The sequence below is a fragment of the Furipterus horrens genome, unplaced genomic scaffold (assembly GCF_987537825.1).
Source record: "Furipterus horrens unplaced genomic scaffold, mFurHor1.1.pri manual_scaffold_1, whole genome shotgun sequence".
Taxonomy (NCBI): domain Eukaryota; kingdom Metazoa; phylum Chordata; class Mammalia; order Chiroptera; family Furipteridae; genus Furipterus; species Furipterus horrens.
In genome coordinates this window covers 35,360,010-35,381,603 of record NW_028327171.1, presented here as the reverse complement: position 1 = coordinate 35,381,603, position 21,594 = coordinate 35,360,010, and the positions used below count along the sequence as shown (strand labels likewise).

Here is a 21,594-nt window from a genome sequence, read left to right as displayed (position 1 = left end):
ACTCTTTCCTTCCCCCAAATTGTAGTAGCCCAGCAATCCTGTGTACGTATTATCCCCCTTTAAAATTTGCCCAGTACTTTTCACCCCATCTCCTGCTCTCTTTTTCAGGTCTCAGCTCTTCTCACCCACATCAATATCTTACTTTTGGCCTGACACCCTGACTTTCAATTGCCTGCCCACTACAGCATGCATACATTATCAGAATGTTCTCTAAAAATGTCAATCTGTATTTGCATTCTCATGTAACTTGTAGCTCTTGGATCTGGAAGGAATCCTAGAGATCCTGGGCCCAAACTATTTTACAGATGAAGAAACTAATGGTCAAGAATGATGAATGACTTCCCCAAGGTCACATAGCTAGCAGTTGATAGAGCAGAATAAGAAACTCCCAGCCAACTTTTCTGTTAGGATAGGCTATCTGAGGCAAATAAGTTGTAGAAGATGGTTTTATAAATGCAATTTTAAAATTAGATGAATAAATGATCCCTATAGATGTAACTTTCAATGGAAGTCCAGGTCTGTCTGATATAAGTAAGTTCTGGTACCAATTTTCTTTGATATTTGTGTGACCTTCTATTTCTAAGTTATTTTAAAAATATTATTATAGAAGTATTACATAAAGAAATTTGAAAATTTCAAAGTAATAAAAAGAAAATAAAGTTATACATTGTTCTACTACACAAACACAAATATATTTGAAGTTTAAGTATATTTACCTCCAGTTGTTGCATTTAAACGTTTTTGTGTTGTTTTAAACATAAGTGGTGTCATAATATATATTTACTAAGCAGCTGTTTGTGGTCGTATCTTGTTTTTTAAATTATTTTAAGGGCCAGGTATTCTATATACATTTAGATATAACATTTACTTATACTGTTTTAGCATATAGAAGAAACGTTAATTTATATATATATTCATTTTTTAAATAAATATTTTTCTACAAGGAACCATTTATGTAGTTTCAAAGGTGTTTTTCCTAATTTTAAATAACTAACATGTTACTAAGAAATATGTTTTATTCATAAGGGTTCAATTAGAGAGTCATTCATAAAAGGATAAGGAAAACTGCCTATCTACCTATCTTCCATAATAGCTATATGATCTATCTTTTTTTGCTGGTTGTAAAAAGACAAACATGCTTGATGTTGAGTTCCAGTATCTACCCTTCTAAGCTAACATAAATTGTTAGATTTCTTTAGACCTTGGATTCTTTATTTGTAAAATGGAGTCACCCAAACTATCTCAAGAGGCCTGGAAACCACAGGCATAGCTACCATATAGTGGAAGGGGTGGGATGCTCAGCTAAAGTTCTACCATTACTCATTTAACATTTGAGTACTGTACTGGATTGAATAGTGCCACACATCCCTTTCAAATTTACTTCCTTTCCAGTAGCTGAGAAATCAACCTTCCTTAGTAATAGGGTCTTGCAGATATAGTTACTTAAACTGAGGTTATAATGTATCTTAACTAACTTATGTAAGATTGGCCCTTAATGTAACATGACTAATGTCCTTATAAAAAGAGAAGAGACACAAAGACTGATACACAGAGGGGAAGGCCATTGACGATAGAGGCAGAGTTGGATGACTCTACAATCCAAGGAATGCCAAGAATTTCCAGCAACCACAAAAGCTAGGATGAGGCAAGGAAAGACCCTCTCCTGAAGCCTTCAGAAAGAGCACGGACCTGCTGACATCTTGATCTCAGACTTCTAGCCTCCAGAACTGTGAGAATATACATTTTGGTTGTTTTAAGCCACTTGGTTTGTGGCACTTTTTTTTTTTTTTTTTTTTACAACAGCAATAGGAAACGAATACAATTACTGAGGGCAAGATCCAGGAAACTGGGAGGTGAGGCCCTGGAGTGGTCCCTGAGTTGTGTGTTCATGATTGGGAGGACAAGGCAATATGATGTTCCCAGTCAAGAGCTGCCATAGGCTGGTGCATGTTGGATTTTGTTTTTATGAGCTCATAGATCTTTTAAATGATGATATAGAAGGATGGTTGCAAAGAAAAGAAAACTTCCATTTGTTCTTTGAACACAAGCGAAGGCTTTCTGTCTTGAGTATAATGCTGTTACAATTGGTAAAATCAAGGATGGGCTTCAAACCATCAGCAATACAGGGTGTTATGCAAATTAAGCACATATATTATAAATATAAAAATTCCCAAACTAATTTTCTTCAACATATTATATCATGTAGTGACTTAGATTTTAATTAAAAGCTTAACATTGAATTTGGAACATATTTGTAAGAATGTGGCTGACAATAATCCTGGGTACATGACAGGACTGAACTCACCATCTTACCCCTAAACCTGCTTTACATCCAATATTTCTGTCAGTTGATGACATTACTCAAACCAGAAACTCAAGTCATTATTGACTCTACCCCATCTCTCCCCTTTCTAAAATCTGGTTAAGAAATTTCACCAATTTAAGTTCTGAATCATTTCTTTCACTTTTACTATTTATCACTACTGAGTTTCTCTAAATCAGAGAATATCTTCTTTCTAGTTAACTTCTTCTCAGCCTCTTTGGTCAACTTGTCCGCCTCCTTTTCCTAAATAGCAAATGCTCAGGCCTTCAGGCCTGCTTTTCTTCCCCCAACTCCCCACACTCCCACTTCTCTCTCATCCACTGTCACTGCTTCAGTTACATATAAAGATCCCCGCGCTTGCTTACATCTCCAGCTCGGATCACTCCAAGGGGTCCTGGCTTACATATGTAGGAGCCTACTCAATATCTCTTCCTGGATGTTCCATAGACACCTCAAACCTAACTATCCAGACTGCATTTGTCATTTTCCCTCAAGGCCTTTACTCTCCACTTTTTTTTTACTCAGTTGTTTCAACAAGAAAACTGGGAATTCATCTTTCCTTCCCTCTCCAAGTCCTTTTAAGTCTACCATTTGATCACCAGTTATGCATTTTGATGCTGAAAGTATTCCAGCTTTAACCAGCTCTAACCATTGGGAGAACCCTTAAAACTACCACCTGTGTCCTTTAAACAAGTCCCCTTCGTGTTTAAGCACTTCTCTATCTCCTAGCACAGAGCTAATCCTTACTTTATCTTCCCCAGCCCTGAAATTAGCGCCCCCCACCCCACCCACCCAAGGAGCTGTAGCAAAATCATGGTTCCTTTTATTGGAGACTGGGGCTTAGAAACAAAGACTTGGGTGCTAGATACACTACTGGCTTGTCATTCCTTGAATTAAATGAATCTGTAATTATCTTCCTTCACCACGTGCCAGCTAGAATTTTATTCTATTCCAAGTCTGGTTCTAGAAGAAAGTGGATTTTTATTTTTCTCAGTAGCTCCATTTTGAGTCAGAAAGGCCCACCTGCTTTTGACGGAGAGAAACTCATCACACGAAATTATGTCAGGCTTCCACTTGAGAATCTTCACTGGTTACAGACGTGCAATACAGGCCTGTGTCCTCCAGAGTCCGCTGTGCTGCGCACAGACCAGCCTCGGAGCTTTTGCAACCCAGAGTGTCAGCAACACTTTGCAAGGACACCAAAAAGGGGGCACGTCAGCGCTCCGACTTCCTCCCGACGCCGCCTCTGATTGGCTCCTGGGCATGTAAGAAACCAGTGAATGAGCAGCTGGCCCTTGCAGAAACTTGCCGGAGGTCTTTGGGTGGCATCGCCCTTTCGTCCTACTCAACCCGAAGACAAGCCGGCTCGGGGGAGGATGAGATCGTCCTGTGTGGTGCTCACGGCCCTGGTGGCGCTGGCCGCCTATTACGTCTACATCCCCCTGCCCAGCTCCGTGTCTGATCCCTGGAAGCTGATGCTGCTGGACGCGACTTTCCGGGGCGCACAGCAAGTGGTGAGACGCAGCCCAGCGCTGATTCTCTCTCCCTGCTCTTAGGCAGTATTTGAAGGGGGAAGCAAAATTTCTGGACTGTGTCCCAAGAGAATGCATATTTTTCTAACGCAGTGAGGCAATTGCTTTTTAAGGTGGTTCTGTCTGGCATTTTCAGAGTGTCGCATTCGCCTCCTCCTGAGCAGCGGTCTAGGTGTGTGTCTCCTCGTCCCCGCTGGCGAAGGAGAAGGTGAAGCATTTAAATAGAATTTGACAACTGTTTAACCCTTTGACCTAAAGAGCCGCCCTCGCCCCGTTTTGGTTTGTAACGTCAAAAGCAATCATTCAGCATTTTATAAGCCACCTCCCCACGCCCCCACCCCCATTTTCGTTCTCTGATAGGGGCCGGCAGAGAGCAAGTTAAATATTTTTAGGACAGCTCTGGTAAAAACAGGCTCTAGTTTCGGGCAATGAAGCCACCTTAAAAGCAGAAGCGGTCACAGGCGGTGTCCGACGTCCTCTGACCGCGGAGTGCTCCATTCCCGAGCGCCCAGCAGTCAGCCCTAAGCCCTTGAGGAACCGCTCAGACCTCCCATTCATGCTTGGCACTTATCAGCGTAGCCCAAGGCACAAGGGCAGGAGGCCTGGCAGGCTGGAGGAGAGGCAGTGGATGCAGCAGCCCGTGTTTGCGTGATGTATTTGTTTTTGCCTGCCCTGCAGCATTTATTTGATGGCCTTGGCTGTCAGGACTTAACCTTTGCTTGAGCCAGGATATCCTGACAGGGTAACACGGGTGTGTATTTCTTTTCCCCCATCAACAGGAAAATATTACGGCCTCTGCTTTATTCTATGGCAAGAAGCCTTATTTTTAGTGCCAGAAACTCTAAAATCTTAACTACAATCTGGAGCCAAGGCTGAGCCCTATGATTAAACAGTATTTCTGAGCAGCTTGCTCTATCTAAACTCCTAACCTTCCTCCAGAATCAAGTTTTCCCCTTCCTTTTTTCAAGAATGACTAGAGAAACAGAGAAGAGAAAATCATGACTTATTTTAGAGGGTTGATATTCTTTTTCTCTGCCCATCCTCCTTGTGTGTTAGATTCCATGGTCTCTGAAGATTTGTCCCACCAAAAAGCCCCTTCACCAGGGTTTTGTAGCATATTCCCAGTAGGGATTTGCTTCTCTTGAATCAGGCACCTTCTCCTCCACCCAAGCCCCCTGCTGTCTCCTAGGAAGTATTTATGAAGCTGCAGGTCCTCTTCCTTCCCTCCTGCTCACTGTAATGTTCACATGGTGAAAGAATTGGTTCCATGAGAGACCATCTTCATGAAGGAAGCCCTGCAATCCCTTTTTTCCTTCAGAACTTATGTAATTTGGGAGTAACAGCCTTCAAGGGTCCTGGGATACAGAGTATTTACCTGGAATGGGTTAAATGGCCTTTAGTAAATAGTAGGTAGTAGATAAGAAAAATAGTGACTAATAATAATAAGAAGAAAAACAGAAGAAAATAAAAGAATAAAACTTCTATGTTGGCAGTAGAGATTATTTTTAGTTTTCAGGTCATCAGGGAAGTCTTCCACAGCATAAGTAATCTGGGAAAAGCCAGGTTGGAAGAAAAGCTTTTCTTCCCCAACTAGGCTGCCGACCCAGTAAAGGCAAGACCTTTGGACCCTATGGTCCTTGACACAGTGTGCCCCGAGCTGGTGTTTGGGATTGATAATGTGGGTAATGCCAGGTCACAGAGATAGATGAGGTAGCAAAGTGTCCTCACCTAGCACTGTAGCTTGGGAGTGGCTTTGCACAGAAGTGGTTTTCATCACTTGTTGTTGGAATTATGAAATACCAGACAAATCATTCAAACCACATGGAGTCCTGTTCTGCCTAGTAAAGCAATTTACCAATATTTCTTCAAATTGTCCTGGGGAAAAGACAGTATGGCTTGACACACTGTTAGTAGATAAAAGAATGACTGTTAGAGACATGCCTTCCTGAATCACATCCCAGCCAGGCCATTTACTGACTGTGAGGCCAGGCAATTTACTAACCTTCTCTGATCCTCAGTTTTCCCTGTAAAATAGACTAATTTTGTAAGTTTGTTGTGAGGTTTCGTAATGTATTTAAATGCCTGGAACTTGTTGCAGTTATTCTTTTAAGAGTTGTCCCATAGGTCTGCTATGCATTGTGAAGACTTCAATATCTGTGGGATTGCCCAGTTTTGTTGAAACAATAAAACAAATGTAAACTGGGAGGAGTTGAAACCTGGACAGCTACCACTAAATCTCATGACATAAAATTTGATACCCAAATAATTGTAGAGTTGATTTGTTGAATTACAGAAGCAACTGAAACTACTTCAGAAGTGAATGTTGGCCTACTTCCTAACATAGCAGACTCATGCCTAGCATCAAGAAATGTGAATACTAATTTTACTTCATTGTCATTAGCAAATGCTTTACCTTTAGAACTGTTCTCATCTCCTTTATCTTGTGCAGAAGAGTTAGGTTTATTGCACTGCTCTTCCTTGGAGTCCTCCAGAACTACCTAAGCAGAATCTACTTGGTATCTTTCTCTTAAGTCATCTCAAACACAGATGCTACATTAGAATCATCTAGGGAGATTTTAAAAAATCCTGATGCTTGAGTCACACCCTATACTAACTTTATTTAGAATTCCTGGGGGGGTGGGTCCCAGATGTAAGTGTTTTTAAAAGCTCCTCAGTTGATTTCAATGTACAGCAAAATTTGAGAACCACTATGCTTTAAGATAAATGAAATGCATTGAAGATATTGATCATGTATTTTCCTTAAACTGCTCGAATTATATTGCACATATGTTGCTGGAAATGAGCCTCTTCATGTTAGCATGGATTAGTTTATCAGATTAGTTGGTTGATACTTTGGGTCTAAGAGTCTAAGGGGATAAAATACTAGCTAAGCAAATTTTCAGTGTTACAGCAGAGCCATCAGAAGACTTGAGCAGTGGAAAAGCACAAACAAAAGATGATCTGGAGAGGCAGTGGAGAAAGAGGTTTAAAGATTGGGCAGGGGAAAACTAGAGGGACAAAAGAATGGATTGTGGGGAGCTTCTGATACTGATTTTAAACTGCTATGCAAGTAAAGGTTTTAAAAAATGCTAATTCTAGTACAGGTGAAGATAGTGACAAGTATGTAGGCATGGCTGAGTTTGCCAATATCCATTGAAAGCCATAGACGCATATTATTTTTTCTTTGACCTAGCAATCTTTTTGGAAGAATTTATTTTAAGTAATTATGGATATAGGCAAAACTGTAGCTGTAAAGAGGGAAAGAGTTTACAGGATCAAAAACCTTGTTCAACTAGTCCAAAAGAGCTGTTATTTATGAGAAATATGGAAGACCACTCAACAACCTTTTTTATCTTTTATTTCCTTTTTTGGTAGCATTTAAAAGAATGAAAACTTAAAAGCAATAAGAGTTTAAGTAAATTGTAGTAAGCCTACATTTTGGAATACTGTGCAGTAAAAAAAAAGTAGCTTTGAAATCATGTTTAGTGGCCTACAATGGATTTGTACTGTATAGTAAGTGAGAAAATGCTACAAAACAGTATATATACCCACCACCCCATTTAAAATATCTTTTAAAACATATAATTATGCATATTATATATAGGTATTGGAAAAAGCAGAAGTATAGAATTTAAAATATAGGGATTTGTTGGGGTAAGTAAAGTTATATCTTCAATTTTCAAATTTGTATATTCTAGTTTTTCTACAATGAACATGTAATGAGAAGAAATAATTTTAAAACTTTTCTTGTAACAAGTTTTTGTTGTAGGTTTCCTACTTTGAAAGTGGAATTGATGTGCCAATGTATATCAATGTGATTAATCTTTTAGTAATTGTTCTTTGAATAAAATCAGATTTTTTGAAGGCATCCTGGATCCCCAGATACAGCAATGAAAGTGGCATGCTTTGTGCTCAGTCACTTAATTGTAACACAGGCTGAAAGCCTACTGTATGAGATTTTAGGGAGATGCTAAAATGACCTAGAAGAAACTACAGCGTAGAAGACTGGAAAAGCCATGCTAATATACAGCTATTAAAAAAGTAGGTGCTGATGGGTATTACAGAAGAGGTACAGTTACAGAAACTCTTAAGAGAGAAAGGTTATATACAATTAAGAGAGGTGATGAGATCGTGAATAAAGTTAATAATGGTATCTGAAGGGAATTCAGATAAGAGCTTGACTTGTCCTACCTGCATCATCTAACTTACTAGTTCTTATACTATGTATCTTTTTGATGACATACTGTAAAAGAGATGTTGCTGAACTTGGTATTTCTACTGAATGTCCCCCCTATTTCTTATGGATCAAAGTGCTTTTGGATTAGTGAAGCAAATTTTTTGTTTTTTAATCTTGCAAAATGCCCCCAAACTTGCTGAACTCTAAAGTGATCTTACCTGAATTTTCTGTGCATATGTGGGTGTGGTTTAAATGTCAGCTTAGGGGACACCATGCAGAACTCCAATTTGCTGACTTTTTTCATAATCATTCATGCATGAACTGGGTGTTTACTAATGTCAGGTGGATACAACTTGAAAACATTAGTAAATAACAAGTTTTGTCAACCACCACCTAGACTTATCGTGATACATATTTCTTCACGTAAATTAGAGTCTTCACCAACCACAAGAATTTTTAGCTGATTTGATGGGATTTTTCCTTAAATACACTGCTGCAGAGAGGATTTAGGAGTAGTTTCAAGGCAATATTTATTCAGTATTAATTCTGACAGGTCAGCAGTCTGAGTTGGTCTTTAGAGAAAGAACCTCTTGGTGAATCCAATTAAACATTAAGGTCAGACTGATTCAGCTACCAAGTGTGTTAGATAATGTCCAATTTATAGTTTTTCTTTTTCTTTTTCCTAGAACTCTACAAATATTGTCCCATGCACAGAAATGCCATCAGCATTACTTTATTTTAATGGCATATTCTATTTCTAGCATGTGGGTTGAGCTTGATCTATGACATTTCTGTGAGATGTGAAATTGCAATGATCATTCTTAAATGTTCTATTAATGCACAATCACCTCTTTTAAAATATTGAGTAATATTTACTTTACTGCCAAATGAAACTATGAGGGAGCTATCACTTATTTTCTCCTTCATTTTATCTTTCATTGTTCCCAAAATAAAAATAAAATCTTACCATTTAGAAGTCATCACTTATTCAATAAATACGAACTGAACACCAATGCTAGGAAGTGGCAAAATGAAAGTGAAAAAGACACATACCTAATCTTGAGACATTTACAGTTGAGGGAAAGGGAGATAAACCTATTGACAGTTACAGAGTGGGGACTTGAATGACAGAAGAAGAGTTAAGATAGAGGTATTTATGGGTTGCTACAAGACCCTTGAAAACACACATTGATGTTTCTCTCCCTTTCTTTCTCCCTTCATTCCCTTCTCTAAAAGTAAATAAATACTTTTTTTTTTTTTTTTTTAAAGGACATCTAATTTGGACCTGGGCATTGGGGACTATTTCACTTTCACATTGACATCTAATTTGAGTTATCAAGGCTGGTGTTTACAGAGAAAGTAGCTAACATCTATTAAGCATATAATGAGCATTTATTCTGTGCCAGATACTGTGCTACATGCTTTGCATGCAGTTCATTTAGCCTACCCTATAATTCTATGGGGTGAACTATGTGGCCCTGGAAATGACCTGTAAAAGCATGAAGTGAATGGTGCCTCTGTTTAGCAGCCATAGAATCACTGGGTCAGAAAGGATTTTAGCTATTACCTAAATCAACCCATTTACTGTGGTTTCACCTGACCCCCTTGTCTGCCCTTAGAACTCCCAGCTCAGAGGACCGAGGCCCTTAGTGAGGGTTACAATGAAGAGGCAGATGTTCTTTTTTCTTTTATTTTAAATCTTACAAAGGAGGAGACTGAAATGGAGGATGACAGTATATAAGAGGAGAAAGCATGATTCTCCTTCCTACAGTCTTGTTCTGAACTGAGGAGCCTGATCATCGTGCTAGACTGCCTTTCCTTAGGAGCCGGCTGAGCACAGGAGGTGGGGGAAGAGAAGAGAGGGGAGAAAGAAGGGTGAAAAGGGCACTCCAGCCAGAAGGGACTTTCCAGTGGGAGAAGGTGATACCACTAAGGAAATAAGAGTGTCTTAGACCAGGGGTTCCCAACCCCTGGGTCACTGACCGATGTTAGGAACCAGGTTGCACAACAGGTAAGTGAGCAAGAGAAGCTTCATCTGTATTTACAACCGCTCCCCATTGCTCACATTACCTCCTGAGCTTCACCTCCTGAGCTTCACCTCCTGTCAGACCAGTGGAGGCATTAGATTCCCATAGGACCACGAACCCTACTGTGAACTGCACATGCGAGGGATCTAGGTTGCACTGTCCTTAGGCAAATCTAACGGCTGATGATTCTGAGGTGGAGCTGAGGTGGTGATGCTAGCTCTGGGAACCGGCTGCAAATATAGATTATCGTTAACAGAGAGGTTTGACTGCACAGGGACCATAATAAATCAATTGCTTGCAAACTCCTATCAAAACCCTACCAGTGAGTCGCAAGTGACAATTAAGCTGCATCTGGTGGCAGGCTATAAAGCCATCTCTCTCTACCCCCGCCACCGTCCCCTCCTCTGGTCCATGGAATGAAAAGGTTGGGTTTAGACTGACTGGAACACGAAGCTCAAAAGTCAGAAGGATGAGGCAGGAAGGAAGCAACAGGTCAGATAATGAAGGGTTCTGTGAGCCAAGAAAGGACCCACTGGCAGATTTTTAGCAGGGAAATCACATGGTCACATCTGTGTTTGAGCACAGACTTTCTCAGTGGCACTGTAGAGACTAGAGTTTAAGAAAGCAAGTGAAGGTGAAAAACCACTTAGGAAACCACCCAGGTGAGAGGCAAGAGCATGAACTACTAAAGTGGGCCTGGTTTGGAGTGAAGGGCACTGATGGAGGGGATGGTGTGAGTGAAGGAATCAGGCGTCAAAGATGACTCCCGGGACAGGCTGTGGGGGAACTGGGTGAATGGTGATGATGACCCTGATTTAGGAAAAGGAGCTGACCTGAGGGTGAAGACCTTGTTTCCAAGTGTCCATGGCTGTTCATAGCTTGCACATACAAGACCACGGCTCAGAGGAGAGAGGGAGAGAGTGCTGGGCTGGAGATGATATGGACGTGGGAAGGGTCAGTGAATGTCTGGTGGTGGAAGCAGTGGGAACAAATGCCATATCCCTCCACAGCAGCGAAAGGAAGAGGAGGCTAGCCCTAAGAGAAGCGAGACCCTAAAAAGCCTATTTTTAAAAAATTATATCTTACATTTATATAAAACTCTAGGTTTTTACAAAGGGTTTCACTTATATCACCTCGTTTTATTTTCACAGTACATAACTGGCTGGCATTAGTTATTTTTATTTGTCAAGTGAAAAAACCGAGGTTCAGGAAGGATCAATGACATCTCCTAAAATTACATGATTAGTTTTACTAGCAAATTAGGAACTGGAGTCAAAGGTCCTGGACTCCTAGTTTTGTTTCCTACTGCTGGGCCCGGATGACCTGAAAGTGAAGCCTCTGTGATGAGTTTGCTTCTTTTGTCCCTGGTGCTGCCTCAATGACAATCCCCTCAGAGCCATGGCCATGCACAGGGCAATGCTCATCAATCACTTTGTCACAAATACACTGTATCCTGACCTTTTTTTGAGTCCCAGTAGCCCACAGTAAAATTAATCTCTAGTAGTGTTTTCCAGTCTTTTTTTTTTTTTTCATGCCATAGACTTGATTACATTTTAAAAGTATACCAGGGAAACTGCAGGAAATATGTTGGGGAATCACTATGGGTTTGAATGACAGAATTCACAAGCTTTATAAAGAGAATTATACAATGGTTCTCTAATAGAATGCCAGCTTGGACAAATTTTGAATAGTTATAAAAAATGGTTTTAAGTTTTTACTTCTGTAAAACACCAAAACCAATATCTTGTGGTCCACCTGTAAACTATTTGTGACATACTTAGTAGGAATCTCTACTGTCTATAGTTTGTTATTGCTATTAAACATAGATAGGTAGTCCCCAATTACAGATACCTTAATAGCCATATAACCCATTGTCTAAACCAGAACATTTTGGAGAGTGATAGGGGTTGCTATTAATAATCATGCCAATACAACTGTTTTAAACCAGAATTATACCTAGACAACCCTGGACAGATGCTTGGCCTACATTTATTTGACTTGCAAATATGCAGCGTAATCAAGTCTTAAGTTGTAGAATGATCCTTGAGCTCTTTGTTCTGCACAAATCTGGCTGTTAACTCTCCAGTGGACCCCACCCTCTTACCCCCTGACTTCCTATCCCCTTGGACAGTGGCAGAATAAAAGCACTGAATTCCTTAGCTGACATTTGGGGCCTGCTACAACTTGGTAGTACCACTGTGCTGCATCTGGCCACACAGTGTTCCCATGACAGTCTCCACACTTGCATCTGTCACCTCTGCCTGACATGCCCTCTCCCTCTCTTACTTTGGCCAACATCCCCCACATCTTTCAACATCTCCTCCAAACCATCTCTTTTGGAAACTTCCCCTTTTTTCCCAGTCAGCTTTAATTTCTCTCTCCTTTACACTCTGCTAGCATTTTTATTGCCTTTGTATGTCTCTTCCCTTTTGTTGATATGTACAAACTCCCCAGCACGTTGTGAAGTAGTTTCTCTCCTACTGTTCTTTGTGCTTTTGTTTGTTTGCTTGTTTGTTTTGTTTTGGTTTGAAAATCATTCACCACAGAGAATATAGGAGTTCTTGGTTCCACTTTCTTTCAGTCTTCTGTTACCCCATTTGCCTCGAGGGGCAGACCTAATGTTTCATGTGCTTCTGACTCTGAACTTACCTAAAAATGGGTTTTGGTTGTTCTTTGCAACTTCTTAATTTTTTTTTGCAAGCCTCACTGTTTTCTAGGTATCTGCCTTCCTCGTAATGTATTTGCAGATTATGCTTTTTTTTCAAATTCGTAATGAATTATGTGCCTGCTTGAGCTAAACGTTATGTACAATTCCAGGACATCTCCTTAAAAGATTGCTGGCGAATTCCCACATTCATTTGATATCATTCTACCTTTCCCTTTGAATGGATAATTGATGCATGCCCCATAAGAAATTTATTTGACCTGACCCTCTTCTGTGCTACCTATTCCATAATATTGCCCCTGACCTGGGATTCAAATTACCTTTTCTTCGACTTTTCTGGAGTCTACTTTTCTGAAGTGCAAGTTGCTCATCTCACTCTTCCTAGTTAATGCACCAGATACAGAGTATGTCACTCTGTCCTGAGGTTTCAATCATTTCCATTTCAAGACACAGTTCTTCCCTGTTAGTGAGAAGCAGTCCTGAGTAGCAAAAAACCCTGCTTCCTGGACTTTAGTAAGGCAAGTCAATTCTTCTGCTTTTAGAAGATTATTTGCTTTTAATAGAATAAGATTTCTAGCAGATAATAATGGATCTATTTATTGAAATAATGATTATAGCCACCTTGTGAAATAAGCTTAATGTCCTCATTTAACAGGAAAGGAAAGAGAAGCTCAGGAAGGTTAAGTAACTGGTTCACAGACACATGACTGCCTAGTGAGGCTGGCTGAGAACTAGGTCTGCTGGACGCTGTAGCCTTCTGAGCTATATTGCACAGCTTCCTGTTACGGTTGTTCGGTCTCCCATTCTCCCACTCCACCCCCCTCCACTCTGAAATCTTCTGTATTAGTTGTGTGACCCACATTAAGAAAGCATTGTGTAGGAAAAGAGTATATTATGTATTTACAAATTTTAGTTCCAGAGGATTTTAATATATATTGCACATTAAAAAGAAGTCTATGATTAAATAAGACTGGGAAGCACTGAGATTTTTTTAAAATACTGTAAAATGTTTCAGAATTCCTACCATACTAATAGGTATTTTGAGTCTTAAAGAGAGAATACATCGAGAATCCCAAATTTAATTGATTATAAATCTTTATTTTAAAAAGAGTTTATGATTTTGATGGTATATTTATCACATTTTGAAGACCATTTTCGTAGTGTTTAGGAACAGGGATTTTGGAATCAGGGAGATCTGTGTTCAAATCCAGGCTCTGAGCCATGTTAGCTGTGGGACCTTGGAGAGTATTTCACCTTTGAGTTTATTTCCTGATCTGGTAAGTGTTCACAATACTTAGCCTATACAATTATTTGAAGATTGTATGAGTAATGCGTATAAAGCTTTATTGTTTGTCATCATTATCATACAGTAGTTTATAAGTATAGCACTTGGAATAGTACCTGGCACCTCAGACATATCTTTAGTAAAGACTGATTTTTGGCAGTTGTCTATAGTATACTCCAATAGTAATATGCTGTTTTTTATTCTTTTACTTTCACCATTATTCTTGTCAATCTGCTAACTGCTCTCAGGTTTGTGGATTTCTGTATAAATATAGGTCTTCTGATGCTGAACTGCTGTTGGCTAGGCTACTGAGTTTAAATCATGACTTTAGCACTTTCTTGTGAGACTAGTTGGGCAAGTTTCAACTCTCTAAACCTTAGTTTAGTTTCCTTACCTATAAAAGTGGGATAATGACTACCTTTTTCAAGGCTTATTATATAGATAAAATGTGACTGCATACATAAAATTCTTAGCACATTGCTTTATGTATAGCAAGAACTTTAAAACCCCTTCCTATGGTTAAAATTTTGGAGTCCTTGGGCTGATATTCACACTGGATTATGAATTATCATCAGCAGTAGCAACATCACTAATTAGTGCTTTCTAATCGTTTTTCATACCTATTACCTCAATCTTTATAACAATCCTATAAGGTAAATGCTATTATTATTCTAATATTGTAAATGAGGAAGTCAGGCACATAGGGGTTAAGTAATTTGCTCAAGTCACACACCCAGAGCCAGAGTTCTAATTCAGACAGTCAGGTGGAATCAGTTCTCCAAAAGCTGGGGAAATTATATGTCTCTTAGACTGTCACTGTTTTATATTAAAGATCTCTACTGGCCTTTGTCAAGGTATTAATTTGTTTTAGGAAATTATGTGTCACCTGAAAAAGAGTCCCTTAGTCTTTAGGTATCTAAGACAGAGTTAATAACATGATATTTTGTTATACAAAGTGCTTTATTTGACTTCTGTCCCAGTGGTGGCCATCTTGCCCCAATGTGAAGGTACTGAAGAAGTACTTGCAAAGCAGTACTCAACAAAGGGCTTTGGATTTGCTCAAATGATTGCTTGCTGGGTCCAGAGATCTGGTCTATAACTATGGAAAAGATGGCTTTGACTTCTAAATTATTAAAAGCAGGTGTCTTCAGTTCACCACCATAAAAGAAGAAATTCGCCATGACTTCTGTCATTTGTTAATTGAGCAATTGTTGTTTGCCAAGCATTGGGGTTATAATAGTTCACACATACACACACACACACACACACACACACACACCCCCAGAACCTGGCCTTCCTGGAGCTACAGTCCATGCCAAAAATATGTGACAACTAATCATATAAAAGAAAATGTAAGAAATACGGAGAAATTTGTTAGCAGGTCAGTGGTATTTGGATATCCCGTAAAGACATGAAATCGCCTAAGGAAACAGTGTTGAGGGAAAAGAGAGAAGTTTTCGAGTTGTGAGAAGAGGTGGAGCCAACAAAGGAGCTAGAGGAGTCAGGGAACAAAGAGGAAATCCTAGAGGGGGTGGTCAATTCTGCTCAGAGCCTGAGGAGCTTGAGCAGGCAGCTGGGCCAGCAGCTCTGCATCCTGGTTGACCCCTCCATGTATCAGACTCTGAGTCTACTCCCAGGCAACGGACCCTTTTACATTTCATCATCTCAACCTGCAGCCTGTTTGTTGGAACGATTTCAAGAGTTCTTGACAAAACTAATGCTTTAATTTATGCAATGAGGGTATTGAGCTCTAATTTCTCACAGGAAGTAGCCAAAATGTATTTTATAGCTTGTAATTAAAACCTGAGATGGAAGTTACCAATGGACATTACTCATTACGAAATAATCATATATATATGTATATAATTATTTAGGATATTAAAAATAATTTTTTAAATAAAGAACAGAGGAATAAAGAAGTAAAGGAAATTCCCTTCCCTAAATAACTAAATTTATGCATCTATATGGAAATACATTTTAAAATCTGGATTCTTACCAGGCTAAGAAGCTTTCCCTGTGTACTTCAAAACGAACTTCACATCAGATGAAATTAAACTTGCTCCATTGTAAACTGATGCCTTCTAATTCTATAGTTAGCAGTAGACCATTTAAATGCACTGCTATCCCTTCGTCAAGAACAGTGAGCCAGTATTTTACAGGACACACTATGTGCCAGATTTGGGTCTTGCAGCCACAGAAGCTCCTTCTGACCAAAATCAGTAACTTGCCAGCCTTATTTCCTCATATAGCCAATAAAAATGGCATACTTCTGCAACTTAAATGAAGATGTACCTTGGATGAAAATAAAAAACATTATTATTGGTTATGTCTCCAGGAGCAACTTGTTTAGAAGTGATTTTCAATTAACTCTAAAAACATTACCATGATTTCTTTATTCGATAAAAGCATATTTTTCAGAAAAATCATATAATTTTAACCACTTAAAAAGCTGGACTTTCTCATTTGGGTGTTGTCATGGTTAAACGTCTTTATGCCATTCTCACCCCTCCCCCCTGCTGTCCCACCCCATCCCCATCTTCTTTCCATGTTCAAGCTTTAGAGACTGCCAAGCAACTATAGGTAGCATTTTAAAGTTTTATATACCTATGATCCTTAAAGTTATTGCAATAAAGATCGGTTCCTGTGGTTTAATGTGTACATGGGAGAGCCAGGTGCACTTAGGGTTATTTGTAAACACTGAAGTTATGCTTAAATGTATAGTGTTTTACTCTGTTACAGCTTTTCCTGTTTCTGTTCATGGGGGGAAATCACGCATTATTCATTCTGTAATGTACCGATGTATTCATTGGTCACCTGGAATGTGCCAGACCCTACAGAGACCTTGAGGTGCTTGTATTCTAGTCTAGAAAATCCAAGGAGTGGTCAATTCCAACAAAACTTGCTGAGAGCTGCAGTTTGTGGTCTGCAGTGGGCATTGGGAGAGTCCAGCCAAGGAGGCATGTGGAGAGCTCAGGTGGAGGAGCCCAGAGGAAGTGCTGGCTGAGCTGTGGCTGAAAGGATGAGAAGAAACACATGAGACAGACAAGGAAGGAAGGGCATTCCAGGAAAAGGAAACAGCAGGTGCAAAATTGTGAGGTGGGAGAACAGGGCCTATTCAGGGAACTACTTCTTTCGAGTTTCTGAAAGGCAGAAAATCAAAGTTTGAAGGAGATCTTAACATAACTGATCCATGGGTGTAGCTAGTCCCGTCATGTGTTGTTAAGATATATTTCACCATTTTAATTATGGTAACTTTAAGTACGCTAATATTAAGATTATGAAAGCATACAACCATTGTTACAAACCCATAGTATAATATTTACATTTCGGTGGCCAAATATGTCATTTGATTGAAAACAATTTATTTTCCTGCTGTTGTTTGGTTTTAATAGCTTTTGGTCTTAAAGAAAAAATTCAGTCAGTCTTTTCCTTGCTGTGCCCCAAGTGCTCTGCTTCAGAAAGTCACTCTTTGTTTAAAGCCTGAAACAAACACTGCAGTTGTTGGCAGCGGTGGTGCCTTAGTTGAGTCAAGAGCTTCCTGCATGTTTGTCAAAGGGGTTGGGTCTATGGTTAGAGAAACTGACCTCTTGTTTTAACCACCCAGTCTGGTTTCCTTCTCACCTCATTTTGCTTTCTCACTCCACCCTGTTCTTTCCCTCCATTCGTAATTGTCTGTTTGTTTAATTACTCCTAAGTAATTTGCCTCCCTAAGTAATTGTGTCTCCCTTGCCAGGCTGGAAGCTCTGTGAGGGAAGGGAGCAGGTCTGTGGGCTCCGCCACTGTGGACCCAGCTCCTGAAAGTAACTGGCACTCACATATTTGCTGAGTGAATAAGTGGCAAGTGACCGAATTGCGCTGGACAGCTTGTATGGTAAAGAGGGGTGACGATAACATCCTGACAGAAAGTTTTCCCTGGACATCCCTTGTCTCAAAAGAAGCATTATCAGTAGGACCACCCTGCAAAATATGCTTTCTTTTGCCTGGATTCCTTTTTCCTCCTCATAAAGAGCTCAGGTGAGAAAAATGGTAAAGGGTCAGCTGCCTGATTTTCCAGAAAGACTGAATTTAGAAGCAACAACAAAAGAAAACATAATCAGCAATATATTCATTCACTGGACAATTATATTGAGCAGTAATTATGCAGGCAATTAAAGTATCGATTTAAGCTACTAAATTAACAAGTTTTTAACAATAGGTCACAATAGTTCATGCTGGAAAGGAGCTAGATCTAGAAACTGATAAAGACAATCCAGCAAGTATCAAAAGTAGAAGCTCAAACGAAGTACTTACTAAAGAGCACTGAGGCAGGAGTGATAGCCCCAGGAGTGAGTGGGACAGCGTACCACGGAGGAGCAGGTGTTTGATGGATACTGAAAAAATGAGCTAGAATTTGGCCATGAGAAGAAGCAGGAGAAGTTCCAATAGCAGATGACACACTACAGTGCAGCCTCTGTCTTTAAGGGAAGTATATAATGCGTGGGCAACACAGACAAGTTGTACAGATCACAGGCTGTCCAGTGTGTGTGGGAATATATAGGTTAAAGGATGTGTTTGGGCAGGAGGTGGATATCAGAGGGTGCACAATGTCCTTTAAATTCTAGAATCCCTTGCTGTCACAGCTGCTTTAAAATTATTTTCCCATGGAAACATAATTCCTTTAGGAAATTAAACTGAATTACTTTTATATACCCTAAGGGGTAAATAATTATGCTACAGAAAATTTAGAAAATAGAAAACTACACTCTTACCTTAACACAACCACTATTTGTTTTTTGTTATATTTCCTTTCAGTCTCTCTTTTTGAGTACAAGTTGTCTTACTTTTGTCAGATGCTGTCATACTGTACATACAATTTTATGCACTATTCATTTTACTTATCACTATACCAGAAGGATGTACCACATTATTGCTGCTTAGTGTTCCCTTCTTTTTATAATGGAGATGTGCCATTTTTAATGTAACTATTCCTCCATTACCAGAAACTTAGACTATTTAGTTACTTGCCATTACAAATAATGTTACAGTGAACATACTTGTATATATAATTTTTGTGTGTTTAGGATTTTTTTTCTCAAGAGAGTCCTTAAAACTAGAACTACTAAGTTAGAGTATAAATATTTTTGCAGGTCCTTATTTCCAACTTATTCTCCTATGTGTTTGGTTAACACATTGTGAGAGAATGCCAATTGTGCTATATGCTTTTTCAGCATAAAATATTATAACAAATTTTTTAAAATGTGTTAATTTAACAGCTTAAATCGATATTTTGTTTAATTGTCATGTCTTTGAAAACAATTGGCATTAGAATTCTTGTTCATTCCTTCAATGACTATGTACATACAGTACATCTACTGTCTATGAGCTCTATTCTGAGGAAAAGTGGTGAACAAGTGTAATTCCTGTTCTCACCCTCTATTCTTACACTTAAAGAAACTTTCATTAAAAAAATACTTGAAAGGTTAAGTATTTTTGCAAAACTTATACAGCTGGTAAACCGCTAAGGGGGGATTCCAACCTGCATTTTTATTTCAATCCCCTGGGCTTTCCAATCTGTCACACTACTGTGTGAAGGGAAATATAGGGGGTTTTTAGCAGAGTGCCTGTGCCCCCAAGTGTCTTCCTCTCCACTTAATCTAATTATGATACCATTGCAAGTACTCAGAATATGTCTAAAACTTGTTTTAGAAATTTCATTCCAAGCCATTTCATGAGGTCCAGGTGAACATCATGACATTTCACCTCACTTATGAACAAATACAGTCCTCAGCTTCATCATGCACCTCGTTATCTAGTGGAACTTTGGCTTTTCCAGAAATCAAATTCAACCTCAGGGAAAGAGGATTTGTCTCCTTGAAGAGTATACAAAGGAGTGAACCAAAGTTTCTGAAATCAGTTGGATCACACATGTAAGTTCCCTACTTCTTTGCAAGGGTTAGTGCTCTGGATGTTGCTTTGGTTTTCAGTTAAAGTGAGAACTGTCAACTTCCACTTCTGCATGGATTGTAGGGCCCTGAAACTCCGCAGCACCTGTGGGTACCACCAACTGTTTGACACATATGCTAACCTCAAGGAGAAGGGCCAGTGACTCTGCACACAGAATTGAGCACCTATTATTGTAACACCCAGTTATAAATAGCCCACTTCCTGGCATCCTTGGTGGGGTGAAGGAGACAGCATTTAGACAGCATGGACTTCCTTTCATACTTATATTATGTCATATAATGTATCATATTATATTCTCTTTAACATATTTTTTTAAATCTTTTCTTCTAATACTAACCAAGTTAACAATCTCAGAAAAGTTCATCTGTATCCTCCATTTCTTTTTTTATTCCCCTCAGCACAAATTGTCATTAGTACCTCTGACAAGAAGACTAAACTCAAATCAAGGAAATCTGTGTGTTTTGAAAGAAAGGGAATTTTTAAAGAAACAGGTGCCTCAGCCTCTGCAGCTATTGGGTAGACTCACAAATCCCAGTCAGATTCTTCATAATCCCCATATCCATTGTCATTGCTCTCTAAACAGTTTCTATGCATCATTAGAACTCACAGTGTAAAACAAACAAAATCCAAAAAATAAATATTCTGATTTGATGTTTTGGTTTTCTTTATTTTTGTCCAGTTTTGGGGATAGAAGAACACTGTCAATCATGTATATTGTTTGTATGAAAAAAAAGTGATTTAACTTTCAAGCAACCAGCTTGAGAGCCAGAGACTGACCTGTAGATATGTTCTTTTTGGCCCACACTGTATATTAAGCGTTTTAAAATTTATTGCCAACACTTAAAATTCACATAATAATGTGGGCTTTCTACTTCTCTAAAAATTTAGATTATCTCTCAACATGGGGCCAGAATTTCCACATTAGGCAATTACCTGGGGTGAGCAGCACCTTTTTCTTATTCAGGACATTGTTCCTCCAGTTTGCCACAAACCTCCCCACTCCCTGATGTGTTACACTTGTTTTATTCATTTGCTGTGGCCCCTGAAGACATGAGCTTATGACCTGTGCTCTGTAGTTACACCCATTTAATGTTTCACCTAATTAAAAAATATTTATTGGACAACTTTTATTTTGCACAAGTGTTCCTAATGATTGCTATGCTTGAGGGGTTCAGATCCTATTTGGAGAGACAAGACATACTTGCATAGTAAATAAATAATACAGAACCATAAGCCTAGAACTGTCAGGAGGCAGTTAAGTGTAATACATGGGTGATTTTCAAATGCGCAGTATAATTAACAATGTAATGATGGCTGGGAGCTGAGAGAAGGGTGAAAACTGAGCTGGAGCAAAATTGCGAGGGTTAAGATCCAAGCTGTACTTGAAGAGTGGGTCAGAATAACACTGCAGGGAGGCTGGGGAAAGGCAGACCTGTATGGTAGGGGAGAAGGAAATAATATAAAACGTGAACAAAAGCAAACTGGTAGGATAGAGCATGCTCAGAAACTGTGAGCAGACCTATTTTTCTGGATTAAGGAGCTGTTTAGAAGAGTATGGGCTACCACTCCTCAGTGAAACTATCTGAGATCCATCCCTTAATTCTCACCATCAGTGTCCATTCACTCCACAATTTTTCTGGAA

General features: G+C 39.2%; 1 protein-coding gene across 1 annotated transcript in view; it reads left to right on the top strand.

Annotated features, from left to right (window-relative positions):
* Positions 1–3,573: 3,573 nt before the first annotated feature.
* NCEH1 (neutral cholesterol ester hydrolase 1) overlaps positions 3,574–21,594 on the top strand; it is a 64,304-nt gene continuing 46,283 nt past the window's right edge. Inside the window, exon 1 of the mRNA XM_090273997.1 lies at positions 3,574–3,837. Within this exon, the coding sequence (XP_090130123.1) occupies positions 3,604–3,837 (234 nt within the window). The 5' untranslated portion in view covers positions 3,574–3,603. The remainder of the gene's footprint in view (positions 3,838–21,594) is intronic.